We start from the raw sequence: 15,543 nt of genomic DNA, 5'->3' as shown, positions 1-15,543 counted from the left end.
TCCATGGTGTTCTGGCTAATGATAATGAGATTGAAAATATGGGCTCTCTTGGACAGTCAGACAGCAGTTGAATTCCTCTCTGGGTCTCTCAAAGAGCCTGTGAATCTATGTTGGAGAGCTTGGGAAAATGTCCTTCTAAGAGTTTAAGGTGTAGACTGCTGGTCCATGGGGAGGTGCAGAGGTGAAGCATCCTAGGCCAGAACCCCGATACCCCAAGGCTGCCTCTCTCTCCTTGGTCTTAACTGTTCTGTGTATGTGTCTTGTCTCCCTCCTGGACTGCTGGTTGCTAGAGGGGGCCACCATGTCCAGTTCTGTTGTCTTTCTCTCTCTTAGAATTTAGCCAAGTTCAGGGTGGTGCAGTTGGTTAAGTGTCCAACTTCCGGTTTCAGCTCAGGCTCATGAGATCGGGACCTGCATGAGGCTCCATGCTCAGCTTAGGATTCTCTCTCCCCTTTCCTCTATCCTTCCTGCTCGTGCATGCAAGCGCACATGCTCTCTCTCTCAAATAAATAAATCGTTTTCTTTTTTAAAAAAGAAATTTAGGGGATCCCTGGGTGGCGCAGCAGTTTGGCGCCTGCCTTTGGCCCAGGGCGCGATCCTGGAGAGCCGGGATCGAATCCCACGTCGGGCTCCCGGTGCATGGAGCCTGCTTCTCCCTCTGCCTGTGTCTCTGCCTCTCTCTCTTTCTCTCTCTGTGACTATCATAAATAAATAAAATGTTTAAAAAAAAAAAAAAAATTTAGTCAAGTTCAATGTAGCCAGCAGGTGATGAGAAAAATAAAGTGAATTCATACATAAAATCATAGGCTAGGGAGTAACAGGTATGTTACAAAAGAATTCTGCTGGGCAGCCCGGGTGGCTCAGTGGTTTAGCACCGCCTTCAGTCCAGGGCGTGATTCTGGAGACCCGGGATCGAGTCCCACATGGGGCTCCATGCATGCAGCCTGCTTCTCCCTCTGCCTGTGTCTCTGCCTCTCTCTCTCTCTCTCTGTTTCTCATGAATAAATAAATAAAATCTTTAAAGAAAAAAAAAGAATTCTGTTTACAAAAAGATTCTCTGAACAAGTTCTCCTAATATAAAAGATGGGCTTAATTCGGGAAAAGACCTCCCAACCCTCAACTATTCCAGGAATCTGTGTACAGTGTGTACTACGTAAAATGCAGTAGGCTTTTCTTAACAGTCCTTCCTAGCAAGTGGAGCAAAGCAAAACAAAGAACTCAAAAGCAGGTTGCACTGTGCAGACTCCCCTAGCCCCATAATGAATCCAGACATATATAAGAATTCTAGCTAGAAAAGACACCTTCTAGAAATTTAAGCCAAGGATGGGACAGCTGAAATGAAAGCTTTCTCGTGCCCAAGGGTTTAGCAGTCGCCTAGATGCCCACAAGTAGAGAGAGTGAGAGAGAGAGAGAGAGAGCGCGCATCTGAGGGTCAGAGCCCAAGCAAACGGCGGAAGGGGCTGGGCCCTCACCTCGGGAATCAGCCGCCGCCTCTTCACGCTGGGGACAGAGTCAGGCTGGCCATCGCCACCCGGCTGCTTTCGCTTGCTGGAATCCTGGAGGGCAGTGAAGACGCTGTCCAGAGGGTGCTTCTCAGAAGACCTGGAACTCACTGAGCAGTCCAGGGCAGCATCTTCGGCCTCTGTCTCCACTTTCACAGTGTTATTTTTTAGAACTGTGGCAGAGAAGAAATAGGGCTCAGTGGGAAAGACCACTGGGCCGCTCGGAGATTAGCAGGGTTCCTGGAGCGGGGGGTACTGGCGGGCTGCCCTGTGACACTCTCACTCAGAAAATAGAGTCTAGTCACATTACAACTGCACTTTCCAACCTAGCGATGTTTATCTTACCGTGTTAGTGCTAGACAGTAAAACGACCCTGCAAGAACTTTTTGGTCAAAACTGGTTTTAAGGTCTTTTTTGGGGGAAAGACTGGAGATGGAGAGAAAGAAACAAATACTATCTTTTAAATGATACTTTAAAAAAAGTAACTCTGGAAAGATACATAAGACATTTACAGCAGGTAAGTACGGGCAGAGGGGGATGGGAAGCAAGCGTGAGAGGAGGCTTTCTATTGATTTTTCACTCCGTAACCTTTTATATTTTTGAACCATATCATGTATGACCTAATAAAAAATATTAAATTAAAATTACTTTTTAAAAAGAAGCTTTTTTTTTTTACCTTCTTCTACATCTTCACTGAATTCAGTTGAGTTCATCTTCTATTCCACTAAATGAAAAGACAAAGACAAAGTCTTGATTTATTGCTTGATTTATTTCTTAATTCTCCATACCCATAAGAAATTCCCTTCCCCTCCCAACCCTGGCTCTGGGTAATGGAAGGTTAAGCTGATACTGTTCCCTCACATCATGGAAAACTGCATCCTCTCAGTGTTTGCCTGCAGTCGCTCAGAAGCAGCCAGGCCTCCCGAACACCCTCTTGGGGGACTTCTCCGGAACTTCACGCAGAATGCGTCTTAAAGCATCAACAGAGTCACTTCCAGACCGAGGGGGGAATGTTATTTGAGAAAATCAAGTCTTACAAAAGACCCAAGTTCGGGTGATCTCCTGTGGGTCCCTGCTTTCTAAATTCCAGCCACAGAATGAAAAAGGCTGGCTGAGGATGTAGGCCGAGGCTCCTCTGGACATGAGCGGGTCATGAGACTCCAGGTGTTCCAGAAAGACCCACGCCGCCCCTGATGGCAGCCAACAGTCACATGGCTACTGAGGACTGGAAGTGTGGCCAGCCCAAATGAAGATGTGCTGTAAGTATAAAAGTACACTCTGGATTTCAAAGATGTAGCAGAACAACAACAACAAAAAAGTAAAATATCTAATCATTTTTTATGCTGATTATATGTTGAAACGATAATGTCAGATTTATTGGGCTAAATAAAACTTTATTATTAAAATTAATTTCACCTTTTCTTGTAATGTAGCTACTGGTGATTTTAAAATTACATAAGTGGCTTACATTCTATTTTTATTGGATGGTACTGGTCTAGCCCTTCCTTCCAAAGCAACAAGAAGAGTCAGTGTGGGTTTTTAAAACTCTAGAGCTCCACATAATCTGGTCCAAACCCTTCTTCTTACCGATGAGGGAATGAGACAGGAAAGGGGCAGGGGCGCCACAAGAGAGCGAGGGGCACTGTAGGGGCTCCAGGGTCCAGTGCAGAGGCAGCCCTGACTCCCACTCCCACTGCCCCAGCCAGAATGGAACGGACACCATGATCACAAGTGGCATTAAGTCTCTGAGATTCCCCAAATTACATAACAGCATCCATAAATAGTATAAGGAGTAAATGAGGTAGTGACGTTGGAAAACACGGACAGCCTGCACTATTGCCATTGAGTTGCGGTTCCCACAACTGATTGAGCTGCCTGCAGATACTAAGTTCCCATTTTGCTTAAGCATCAGAGGAGAGCAGGACTAAGAAGTAGCTTTTAAGAAATTTCTAGAAGGATGAGGGATGCTATCTACAAAGTCCAGTAAACTATTTACAAATACCCAAAAAATGGTGTGTGGTCCCTTGTTCTAGATGGATGAATGAGGGGGTGGGGTGCAAGAGACAGTGACCGAGTCTAGGTGATCTATGCACGCAATAACAACTTCAACATTCACTAACAGCAACACACATATAGTGCTTATGATGTGACGTGCTATCCTCAGAATGTCACAATGACTTTATGACAGGCATCGCTACAGGACTAATTTTCAGAGACACAAGTAAGAAAATAGAAGATTTATTTGAAAGTGCGATTACACTGAAAATAATTCCTTTTTTTTTTTTTTAAAGATTTTATTTATTTATTCATGAGAGACACAGAGAGAAGCAGAGACACAGGCAGAGGGAGAAGCAGGCTCCATGCACCGGGAGCCCGACGTGGGATTTGATCCCGGGTCTCCAGGATCGCGCCCTGGGCCAAAGGCAGGCACTAAACCGCTGCGCCACTCAGGGATCCCACTGAAAATAATTCCTATTTACCAAATTATCTGCTATCTGAAAAATGTAACACACAAGATGATGTTGAGAGAAAACAGTAAGTCAGATTCAAGGGTCTGAGAGCTATTTTACCAACAGTGAATCTTAGCAAATACAATTTCCATTAAATTCAAGGAAAAAAACTTGACATCTTCCCCCAGGGCAGGGGTGGGGTGGGGTATCCATGGGGGGGGGGGCACAGGCAGGTAGGCAAAGTGTAGTCTGCAGACAGGAAGGTGGCCAATGCCAGGGAGAAGTTCAAGTGTCCGGAGCCGCAGCCCAGACAGGAGGCTTCCCAAGGGAACGCACTTAGGGCCTCGCCTGCCTGCCAACCGCCCTTGGAAACCCTGCCACCCGGCCCAGACCCCACTCCCTGAAATCAAGAGCAGAGGTGAGACGCAGCAGAGCAGATGGGCAGGACCGAGTGCGGCTTCTCAGACAGGGTTCGTACAAAACAAATTACTCCCTGGGGAGAAGTGGTGGGAAAGGGAGGAGAAGGCGGATGGCTTATTTGGGGGAAAGAAAGGGTCAAGGTGAAAGAAACCACAAAGACTCGGCTAAGCAGACAGCATTAAAAGGACAAGCAAATCCTGGAGGAAAACAGGTGTCGATGAAAAAACCACAGCACGAGAACCAGAGTGCTGAGCAAGGCCAGCGTGGCCACCTAGTATTTTATCTACCCCACTGCGTTTTCCCAGCGAGCCCCAGGAGCTGGGGCTGGGGCTGGGGCTGGGGCTGGGGCTGCGGGGGGGCAGGAAGGGTATTCTCCAACCCACACCACGCAACACAGCACCTGCCTTCTGACCGTCCCGTGTCAGAAACTGGTGAAGGAAGAGCACACGTCTGAGCCACCCGTGGGTGGGCAGAAAGCCAGAAGGGGAGGTGGCAAGGCTCCCAGTGGCCGGCTTCCTGGGCAATCAAGACACCCAGAGGGCAACTGCTTTGGGGCCGGAGTCACCTTAGACCAGTGACCAATGCTAGGTTAGCCCAGAGGTAACCCAGACCACACAGCACGGGGACCCCTTCCCACCCAGCCAGCAAAAGCAGCCCAGCTCCTCGGGAAGCTGGGGAACCTCCCACTGGCTAAGCCTGAAGAACCCACAACGCATCTGATCGTGCGGCGGGGACAGGAGCGAGGGTCCTCGGTGACACCAGCTGCCCACAAACCGTAAGCCAGACGCGTCGGCCACTTCACGGACGCTGCCCTCTCACCCAGAGCTATTTTAATCCCAATTTTACCAATAGAGAAACCAAGGGCATACCCCTTAAATACAGACAATGCTTATGTGTCAACTATACCCCAATGAAAACAGAAAAAGTTATTTTTAAATTATCATTTTGGGGTCCCCTGGGTGGCTCAGTGGTTGAGCATCTGCCTTGGGCTCAGGTTGTGACCTCCGGGTCCTGGGATTGGGTCCTGCGTGGGACCTGCGGGGAGCCTGCTTCTCCCTCTGCCTGTGTCTCTGCCTCTCTCATGAATAAGGAAAATCTTAATAAAAAATAAACAAAATATCATTTTGATTATGAAAATATACTATTCGAATATCGAAGGGGCAGAGGGGACACAAGGTAGGTGACTTGTCCAGTGTCACCAAGCTGCTAAGTGGCAAGAGGAGGGTTCAAAAAGAATCTACGTGCATCTCCACTCAGCCACCTGGAGCAGAAATCACGAATCCTCCTCCTTCTGTTAAGGGTCTTCCAATGAGGGATCCCTGGGGGGCTCGGTGGTTTGGCGCCTGCCTAGGGCCTGATCCTGGAGACACGGGATCGAGTCCCATGTCGGGCTCCCTGCGGGCTCCCTGCAGGGAGCCTGCTTCTCTCTCTCTGCCTATGTCTCTGCCTCTCTGTGTGTCTCTCATTAATAAATAAATAAAATCTTTTTTTCTTTTTTTAAAGGCTCTTCTGATGGGCGCTGGCGCCCGTTTCCAACCGTGGATCCCTCTGCCCAGAGGCAGCGGAACACCCGGACCTGCCTTCGCTCGCAGGCGGCTACCTGGAAAACCAGCCCGTCCCATGCAGTGCACAGACTGTACCCCACCGTACAGAAGGGGTGCTCCGGGAGGGGCGTGTGGGCACTTCCCGGCGTCCCGGAGCAGCAGGCACAGTGGCCGTGTTGGCGTCCCGCTGGGTGGACTGGAGAGGGCCGCACACCGCTACCTCCGCACGTGGCCACCTGCCCAGACGAGTGACAAGGCTGCTCAGGCCGCGTGGACGCCGGGCCTGCCGCAGAAGTTCCGTTTCTCCTGTAAGCCCAGGTTACGCAGGAGCCACCGGGCCGCTGGGACTGTGATCCGCCCGGCCTGCGGGGCGCTGTCACCGGCACACCCTCTCCTTTCCAGGATGCTCTTATTTCTCTCACCACGTCTCACAAACTGCAGCCTTAACGACGCATCTGCACATCCCGGAGAATCAGCTTTTGCCCCCAGCGGGTGGCTGTCCCCTGCCGCGAAAACCCCTGGCCAAACCCAAAGGGACAAGTGGCAGTGGCAGCCAGCTGCCACCTGTGGCTAAAATACCACAGGTTCTAAGACATCCATGACCTCTTGGGGGGGGAACTCTCAAACGGAGCCAGTCTCCAGGGGTTAATTTAATTACTGAAAATGTTCATTTCTTTGTCTCTTTTTTTTAAACCAAGCAGCCTAGGAAGCCTCAGGCTAAGTGACTGTCATGGGTACAGAAAGGTTTCAATGTTGCACAGCTCGGAAGAGTGTATGTGATTTTATTAAAATGCCTCAGAGCCTCTGCTCTCCTGCCTGGAGCCAGACGGGCAGTGTTCGACTTTGGGGGGCGGGGGGGGGCATGACCCCGGCAGAGAAGCCTCCCGTTCACAAGAAGCACAAAAAAAGGGAGGGTAATTCCCCAAATGTTGAGAAATAACAACACAAAAAAAAAAAATAAACAAATAAATAACAAGACACTTTAGCCACTGGAATATCAAATTACAAAGGCAAAGTTGCTCAGATTGGCCACATCAATGCACTACACGGGCAGGGCCTCTGCAGCTCCTGGGGGGGTGGGGGACAAGAGGGTCTGCGAGGACAGGCAGGGTCTGGGGGGGCGACAAGCGGGAACCAGCACCCCCGGGACAGAACGATTCCAGGAGATGCCACAGAGAAATGCAAACGGGGAGAAGGTTCACGAATTACAGGTCATCGATGCCCATTTGGGGAGCGCACCTTAAGAAGGGAACACACTTGAAGTCCTTTTTTTTTCCCCTCCAAAGACTGGAGAACCGCAGGCACCAGAAACAAAATCCCGAAGTACAAAAGGACATGCGGCTTAAAAGCCCACTGTCCCCGGGTCCCCGGGAGCCTCTGGGCAAGCACGGCCGGTGCTGGGGTGCTGGGGTGCTGGGGTGCTCGGGGCCGCGGTCCTGCCGCTGGGGGGCCGGTCGGCGCCCGCACCTGGGCCGCAGCCACAGCCTTGACACCACGGACATTGGACATTTTGAAAATCAGCTTGGTCTTTTCTTTCTTTTTTTTTTTCTTTTTGGAGAGCCAGTTTATGAGTATATTCAAGACCCTTGGAAGGGTTCCGTGAGATGAGAACTGTTTTTATACCCACTGCGCTCTCGCTGCCCCTTTCCCCTCCGCTCTCGCTGCCCCTTTCCCCTCCGGCGGAGGAGAGCTTTCCAGAGGCTGCAGGACGTGGTATTTTGCAAAAGACTGACCTCCGAGGCCGACAGGCAAATTCAGCTGTCTTCTATCAGGTCCGGTATTAAAGAGAGTTGCCAAGCACGTAAACAGCACAGGGGCGCCTGGCTCAGTGTAGAGATGACTTTAAAAATAAATTTTCTTTTTTTAAGATTTTATCTTTATGAGAGACACAGAGAGAGGGGGGGGGGGCGCAGAGACACAGGCAGAGGGAGAAGCAGGCTCCATGCAGGAAGCCCAACATGGGACTGGATTCCAGGTCTCCAAGATCAGGCCCTAGGCTGAAGGCGGCACTAAACCGCTGAGCCACCTGGGCTGCCCAAAATAAAATCTTTAAAAAAAAAAAAGAATATAAACAATACCAATCTTTTCACTAAGTTTTTTTTGGAGGGGAAGAATAGTTACCTTTCATTAAAATATTAATGTCACCTTTCATAAATTAATAATAGTTACCTTTCATAAAATATTGATCCATTAAAATAATATTTTATTATTGACACTACCTTTTAATATTATGGTTGTTTTTAAATGATTTTTCTTAAAGATTTTATTTATTCATGAGACGCAGAGAGAGAGGCAGAGACATAGGCAGAGGGAGAAGCAGGCTCCATGCAGGGAGCCCGATGTGGGACTCGATCCCAGAACTCCAGGATGACGCCCTGGGCCAAAGGAAGGCGGTAAGCTGCTGAGCCACCCAGGAGTCCCTGTTTTTAAATGATTTAACAAATGTTGAGAAATAACAACATTATTTATTTAAACACTTCTCCATTTTAATTGTTATTTAAACAATATTTAAACACTTCTCCATTTTAATTTCTTTAAAAAATTTTTTAAAGACTTTCATTTATTCATTTATTTAGAGAGAGAGAGAGAGAAAGCATGCAAGCAGGGGGGAGACGCGGAGGGAGAGAGAGAATCCCAAGCAGACTCCGAACTAAGCACGGAGCCCGACATGGGGCTCAACGCCACGACCCCGAGATCACGACCTGAGCGAAAACCATGACTCGGATGCCCAACCGACTGAGCCACCCAGGCGCCCCCCCATTTTACTTCCAGCACAGTAAATATTGACAGATATAACCCATATAGGCCAAGGCTCTTGGGGTCTTCAGTGATTTTTTCAGCATATAAAGAGATGCTGGAACTGGAAGGTTTAGGATCCTGTTCCTTGTTTTTCCACTTAATGTATCATGGAAACTCCTCTATCACTGCTTTTTCTAGTTCAAACTAGAAACTTCGAACTAGTTTCTAGAAACTAGAAACTGCTTCCCCCCGGAAGCAGACTGAGTGACAAGGACCCAGAGTGAGTAGCTTCTCTGGGAGGGGACGGTGAGGGCCACGGTAGTGTGCTTCCGTGGGGAAGGAGCGCCCCATGTACAGGCAGGGCTGAGGGCACTAGAGGGGCGGCCCCCTGTGCCCATCAGGGCCAGCTCCCGGGGTGCAGGCGCACTATGCCATTCCCTGGGACCCCTCTCCCCGCTGCCCGGGGCCCTACATGCTCAGAGGAGAATCCATACTTTACACTGTGTAGAAGATGCCGCGTGGAAAAAACTTTACAGTGAACTAACTTCTCTAACAATCCTATGAGGTAGGGACTCCTGTTGGTCTCATTTTACACATTTGGAAACTGAGGCACGCTTTTAGAGACAAAAAGGACCTTGGAGACGATCTCGTTTCCCACGTCTGGGATCCCAGGCTCAGGAAGGCTGGGCACATGCTCAAGCCTCCCTGCCCGGGGCTCCGGGGAGCACACCCCCCACTGTGTGCCAGCGGGGGCACTGTCCTCTGCAGGGGACGACAGACCGCACAGCTTCTTTACAGGGACTGATCGCAAGCAATCCAAGTAGAGACAGAGGGTCTGGATAAGGAAGATGGGACTCTGGGAACCTCTGTCAGAGGGGAGGATGGGTGAACACTGTAAGATAAAAGTAACAGGAAGGAAAGAGCACTGAGAACCCCAAGGTTCGGAGATATTACATTAGGGTTTCCATAACAACCATAACTCACTCAAATATAGTAAACACGGGCCGCCTGCCACAGCTGTGCAGCCCACCGATGCTCACCGTTTTGTGACCTGGATACAAATAATTTCCAGCTCTGACATACACTTACCAGACTTTTCTCTTTTGCGGGGTGGGTAGAGGAGAGAAATAACATTAAAGCAAATTCTAGGGGGAGAAAATCTACTTTGAAAATAACTTTGTAAGAGACGCCTGGGTGGCTCCGCCATTGAGCATCTGCCTTTGGCCCAGGGCGTGACCCCAGAGTCCCGGGATCGAGTCCCACCTCAGGCTCCTGCATGGAGCCTGCTTCTCCCTCTGCCTGTGTCTCTGCCTCTCCCTCTCCCTCCCTCTCTCTCTCTCTCTGTGTCTCATGAATAGGTGAATAAAATCTTTAAAAAAAAAAGAAAAGAAAAGAAAAAACTTTGTCAATGTTTAGCTGGGCAAATCTTGATCTTTGTCATTACTTTCTGCTTATAAGGGCCTATACCCAAATCCTTCTGTCACCTGCGGAGCCTCAGGCACTTGGAAGTTCTGATGTCCAGCGGCCACACTGAGGAAGGCAGAGGATCTCAGGCCAAGCGCAGGCAGGAATGAGTGTTAGCCTGAGGGTGGAAATCCTGGTGCAGAAGCCCTCCACAGCCATCAGCTGTTATTATTTACTGATAAACACAAAAGTTGCAGAGAAAGTGGGAGAGACAACAAACTGAATGTGACCTGGAATGAGATTCCCCACGGATCACCATTGTTATTGCCGTTATACAAAGTTAGGAAGCCAACTTCCACACATTCTCTCAACACACGAATTCGACATCTCAACTGACAGAAGAGCTGAGCATTAAATTATGTGTAAAGATTCAAAATCAATTGTTCATTACAGGGCCAACCCAGTCAATAATAACATACTTCAAAGTTCGCTGGGGATATGTCAACTGCGTAATTAAAAACTGCCATAAAGCAGCTGGAAGGAAATATGCCAAAATGTTAATCACCTCCAATTAGGAGATTATGGATGATTTTTTTCGTAATATTTCCTTCTATTTTCCAAATGTTCTACAGTGGGCATCCAGTTCTTTGAAAGTGAAAAGGAAACTTTCAAAAATGAAAAAATAAGAAGTATTACAATATGAAAACAGCACAGGGCCAGGCTATATTCTAACTTAGGCCTACAAACAACTAGATGCTAGTTATGTAAGATCAAATCATTTTAACTTTTAAACATTTAAAATGCTGATAATCTAAGAAATGAGAGAACTGACAAATCAGGAAAAACCTTTCATTTCATAACTGTCTCTGAATTATTGCCTCTGAAGGTAGAAAATGCTCCTCAGTGTAGGGAGGAGAAATCAGGAAAAAGTCTCAGCTCATAAACCTGGGTGTGAATAAGAAGGTGAAGAGATCAGTTCTGAACCATAAGGAAATGTCATTTCCTAGCGGGTACATTATAGGCTCTGAGATTTGCCCGATACTTGAAGGGTTTTTCAAAATAAGGCCAATTTTATGGGAAGAAAAAAAAAAAAAAACACGCAACAAGACCAGAAAACCAGAGCACGGTCTTCTGAATCAGGGATGGAAGGCAGGTCCCTGGAGGGTTCGTGGCTGGCTGGGGAAACCAGTGGACCGGCCGGAAGCTTAGCAAGTTCGCCAGGGCAGGGGCCTCCCTTTCGGGGCTTCTGTGCTCCGCATGACAACTGTTAAACGTGGCCCTTTCTTCAGCCTGTTCTCTGGTGTCCGAGAGATGTTCAGACCCGCCTCTGGGACCCTCCTCCCGACTCCTCAAAACTGGCCCCAAATGGGCAAGCAGAGGCCTGCTCTGAGGGGCCTGGCTGCAGGGACAAGCAGCGGGACGCAGAGGGGAGAGGGCAGGTCGGGAGGTCTGCAGAGCTGAGGGGCGGCTGAGCCAAAGGGAAGGTGTGCGGAGGGCACTGGTTCAGGGGGGTAATGAGGACCTGACTTGGGGAATCCTTGTTGAGCTGAACACAAGCCACAGCAGGGAGAGCGGGGGTGACCTGGGGTGGGGACTCCGTGCCAAAGCCCCACTGCCTTGACAGGGGCACGGTCTCCTCCCTGAGTGTCCCACAGGTGTGCAAAGGACAACGCGCTCCCGTGCTGCTCAGCCGGGGCTCGGAGTGGCCAGGGGTCCTCTCCAGCACGTTCCTCCCAGAGAATCTGGGCCGTGGGAGCAGGGAGGCGCCGGGCTTGTGGCCCCCAGGGCTCGCACAGGACCAGCGGCGGCCCAGAAATGGGAAGTACTTGGGCTTCCGGAAACCCCGAGGTTCAGGGCGCAGCCAGCTGACTCGGGACTCCGGGACTCCGGCCCTCTCACTCGGAAACGGCCGCATAGCGCTGGCCCCGGGCTGAGGCGTGGTCCGGGAAGACCAGGCCCCTGCGGCCCCGACCTCGGGTCCTCCACACCTCCCAAGTCCCGTTTCCAGAGAAGTGAGGCCAACTCTCCCCATCGGAAGGGCTGCTTGAGGGATCCCGGGGTGGCGCAGCGGTTTGGCGCCTGCCTTTGGCCCAGGGCGCGATCCTGGAGACCCGGGATCGAGTCCCACGTCGGGCTCCCTGCATGGAGCCTGCTTCTCCCTCTGCCTGGGTCTCTGCCTCTGTGTGTGTGTGTGTGTGTGTGACTATCATAAATTAAAAAAAAAAAAAAAATTAAAAAAAAAAAAGAGAACGTGAGGCCCAGAAGAGCCCTGGGCTGGGAGCCGGACACCCCGCGGCCGGTGGCTCAACAGTCTCGCCTCACACCAAGGCTAAAGCCGAGAAAATACGCTCGGATCCGTTTCGAGGTATCATGCGGAAGACATACTCAGGACTTAAAAGAAGTTTATGACCTAACAAAAACTCACCTCATCCTTTTCACAGCCGTCACAACTGATCTGACTTTGTGACACCCGTCATAGTGATTTTATTTATTTTTTAAGTGTATGTATTTCTTTTTAACATTTTATTTATTTGTTCCTGAGAGACACAGAGACAGAGAGGCAGAGACAGGCAGAGGGAGAAGCAGGCTCCCTGTGGGAAGCCTGACGCGGGATTTGATCCCGGGACCCTGGGATCACACCCTGAGCCAAAGGCAGATGCTAAACCGCTGAGCCACCCAGGGATCCCCCAAGTGTATGTATTTGAGAGAGAGAGAGCGAGAGAGAGCGAGAGGGAGCAGAGCAAGCGAGAACATGAGTGGGGGGGTGGGGGCAGAGGGAGCGGGAGAAGCAGACTCCCCGCAGGGCAGGGAGCCCCAGGTGGGGGCTCGATCCCAGGATCCTGGGATCAATGACCTGAGCCAAAGGTCACTGACTGAGCCACCCAGGCGCCCCTGTCAAATCGACTTTAAAAATTAAGCACAGGAAAGGAGGACAACAGCTCACATTCCGCGGTGCTGGCTCCTCGGTCTGTTTTACATATTAACCCACGGAATCCTCACAAGAGCCCTCTGATTTTGCAGGTGGAGAAGCAGGGAGAGCAGCGGAGAAGGCATTAGAGAAAGCAAAAAGAGGGAAGGGAGCAGGGTGGACTCAGGCTCCTCATTGGAGCCTTCCAGAAAGAGCCGGACCAAGTGGGGCAGGACCATCCCACACTCTGCCTCCTGCCTTCCCACTGAGCGCCTGTTTGCAGGCTGCGCTCTGCTGCTGAGCAAGCCACCTGGCCAGAAGGGCCCTTGGACCACCAGAGTAGGGACAAGTGCAGCTGGTCCCGAAGAAAAGGGAATTCCCTACTGAACTCTAGGGTTAGAAAGATTCGGGTTAAAACCCCGGCTCCGCCTCTGTTCAGCTTATTAACACCCGGGACAAGTTGCTTACCAGGCCCTGGTTCTTTCTTCTGTAAAATGGAGCTCAACACACTACCCTACCCCGAGAATTTTTGCAAAAACTACAAAGGAGAAAATGACTGGCACATTGCATTTAGTGAATGTTATCCGATATAAACCTTTAAAAAAAAAAAAAAAGAAAAGATTTTCAGAGTCATCTTAACAGTGGATATTTTTTAAAGCTGCAAAATTAATATGGCTCAAAACTTTTAAAAGTTTAGTAACTTAAAATAAAAGTTTAGTAATTTTTCTTTTAAATGAAAGGCACAGCAAAACTAACTGGAAGGGGATGAAATCAAAACGCTCTCCCTAAGGACAGAAGGAATGTTCCCATGCCATCTGCTCTTGCGGGGCTCGGGTCTCTGCGTTTACAGGACCGGCTGGGAGTCCTGGGGCTCTCAGAACCCGGCCCTCTTGGCAGTGGCATCCTGCCCCTGGGACTTGCAGGACATGTTTGCAATTTGTTTTTATTTTTAGACACATCTGCAAATGCAGTCTGAAAAATACCAGTCCTCGCAAAAACCAGGGCAATTTTCCCCCGAGTGTTCTAAAGCTGTAATTGTTGCTGCCTTCCTTAGAGCACAACCACGTCTTCCAGCATGCCTGCCTGCGGTCCGGCCTGAGCGTGACTGCGCGTGACGCCCTCCTCGGCTAGGCCATGGCTAGGCCGTTACCGTTAGCACCTTCGTGGGGCCCAGGAGGGGCCCCTTCCTCAGACATCAACCTGTAAGAGGCGCCAGACTTACAACTTTAACCTTGGCACCCAGAAGCCGGGGCTCAAGGAGGAAAAGAGGGCCAGCACACCCCAGCAGTCACCCATGTGACTGACTGTACAGTGGTGACTAATTTTCCTAGGAGGTACAAGCTGAGTTTCCTCTGTACTTCCCACTTTTTCGAGTGCACGGTCTTGTGACCACATGAGCTAATTAGAGGTGGGGCAGAGTCTGGTGTAAATACCCCCCCAAGCCCAAGCCTCCGGCCTTCCATTCACCAGCTTCCATGCTCAAACCCACGGCCAGGGGCCGGCTCCACTGGAGGAGCAGGTGACTCTCCAGCTCCGGGGTGTGAGCTTGAGCCCCACGTTGGGTGGAGACATGACTCCTATAAATAAAAACTTAAAAATTAACCAATAAGTAATTTATTCAAATTGAGCAATCAGTGCCCTTATAGATACTGACGCAACTGCGTTTCACTGCCCACTGATACTGAAAATGAGAGGAGCGGGGCCACTGGTAGAGAACAAAAAACTAAGAGGGCTGACTTCAAAACCCGTGTTTCAAGCTGGATTGAAAATGAGGGGTGGGCAGGTTACCAGGTGAGCTGCTGAGAAAAACTCAGCGCTAAAACAATCATTCGGGGGTGGCTGGGGGCTCAGTCAGTTAAGCGTCTGCCTTCGGCCCAGGTCATGATCCCAGGGTCCTGGGACCGAGCCCCGTGTCAGGCTCCCTACCCGGCCAGGAGTCTGCTCCCTCTCTCTCTCCCCCTCTCCCTGCCACTCCCCCTGCTTGTGCGCGCTCTCTCAGTCAATTAAATAAATAAAATCTTTTAAAAAATTAGTAAGTAAAACAAAAGTAAAAAGTCCGATCACTTAGTGACTAACACGGCAGGCATGAACCACCACTCCAAGTAAAATAGCACCTCTCCTGTTTGACATATGGAAGGCCCGATGCCAGCACAGAGCACTCTTAGCATGGCATGTGGGGGTCATGTGTGGCAGCTAGTTCCAGAAACCACATGAGCTGAGCTGAAATAATGTTGCAAGAAATACTGGGGAAGGGGGTGGGGGGGCAAGAACAACTGTCCAATCTGAAGGGGGAAAGAAAAAACAAGACCAAAGTGATGCTCACAAAGCACATAAAATGCCCCATTTGAGGGGGCGTGTGTTTTTATGTGACATTAAATCTTATTAAGGGGCACCTGGGTGACTCAGTTGATCAAGCATCTGCCTTTGGCTCAGGTCACGATCCCAGGGCCCCGGGATCGAGTTCCACATCGCATCTGGCTCTCTGCTCAGCAAGGTGCCTACTTCTCCTTCTCCCTCTTCCTCTGTGCCCTCTCTCTCAAATCAATAAAATCTTTAAAAAACAAAAATATTGGGGC

General features: G+C 49.9%; 1 protein-coding gene across 3 annotated transcripts in view; it reads right to left on the bottom strand.

The window, feature by feature from the left end:
• BEND3 (BEN domain containing 3) overlaps nucleotides 1–15,543 on the bottom strand; it is a 35,041-nt gene that overhangs the window by 15,764 nt on the left and 3,734 nt on the right. For 2 of the 3 annotated variants that reach the window (XM_041725352.1, XM_041725338.1), the window contains exons 2-3: nucleotides 2,179–2,226; nucleotides 1,473–1,675 (exon numbers count right to left, since the gene is read on the bottom strand). In XM_041725352.1, the coding sequence (XP_041581286.1) occupies nucleotides 1,473–1,675; nucleotides 2,179–2,215 (240 nt within the window). In that variant the 5' untranslated portion in view covers nucleotides 2,216–2,226. Of the gene's footprint in view, nucleotides 1–1,472; nucleotides 1,676–2,178; nucleotides 2,227–2,363; nucleotides 3,372–15,543 lie in introns of those variants that run through there. The other variant, XM_041725345.1, reaches the window with a different exon arrangement.

Source organism: Vulpes lagopus, chromosome 1, assembly GCF_018345385.1.
Source record: "Vulpes lagopus strain Blue_001 chromosome 1, ASM1834538v1, whole genome shotgun sequence".
NCBI classification, from domain to species: domain Eukaryota; kingdom Metazoa; phylum Chordata; class Mammalia; order Carnivora; family Canidae; genus Vulpes; species Vulpes lagopus.
The sequence above is the reverse complement of the archived record's forward strand: the minus strand, read 5'-3'. Positions and strand labels throughout refer to the sequence as shown.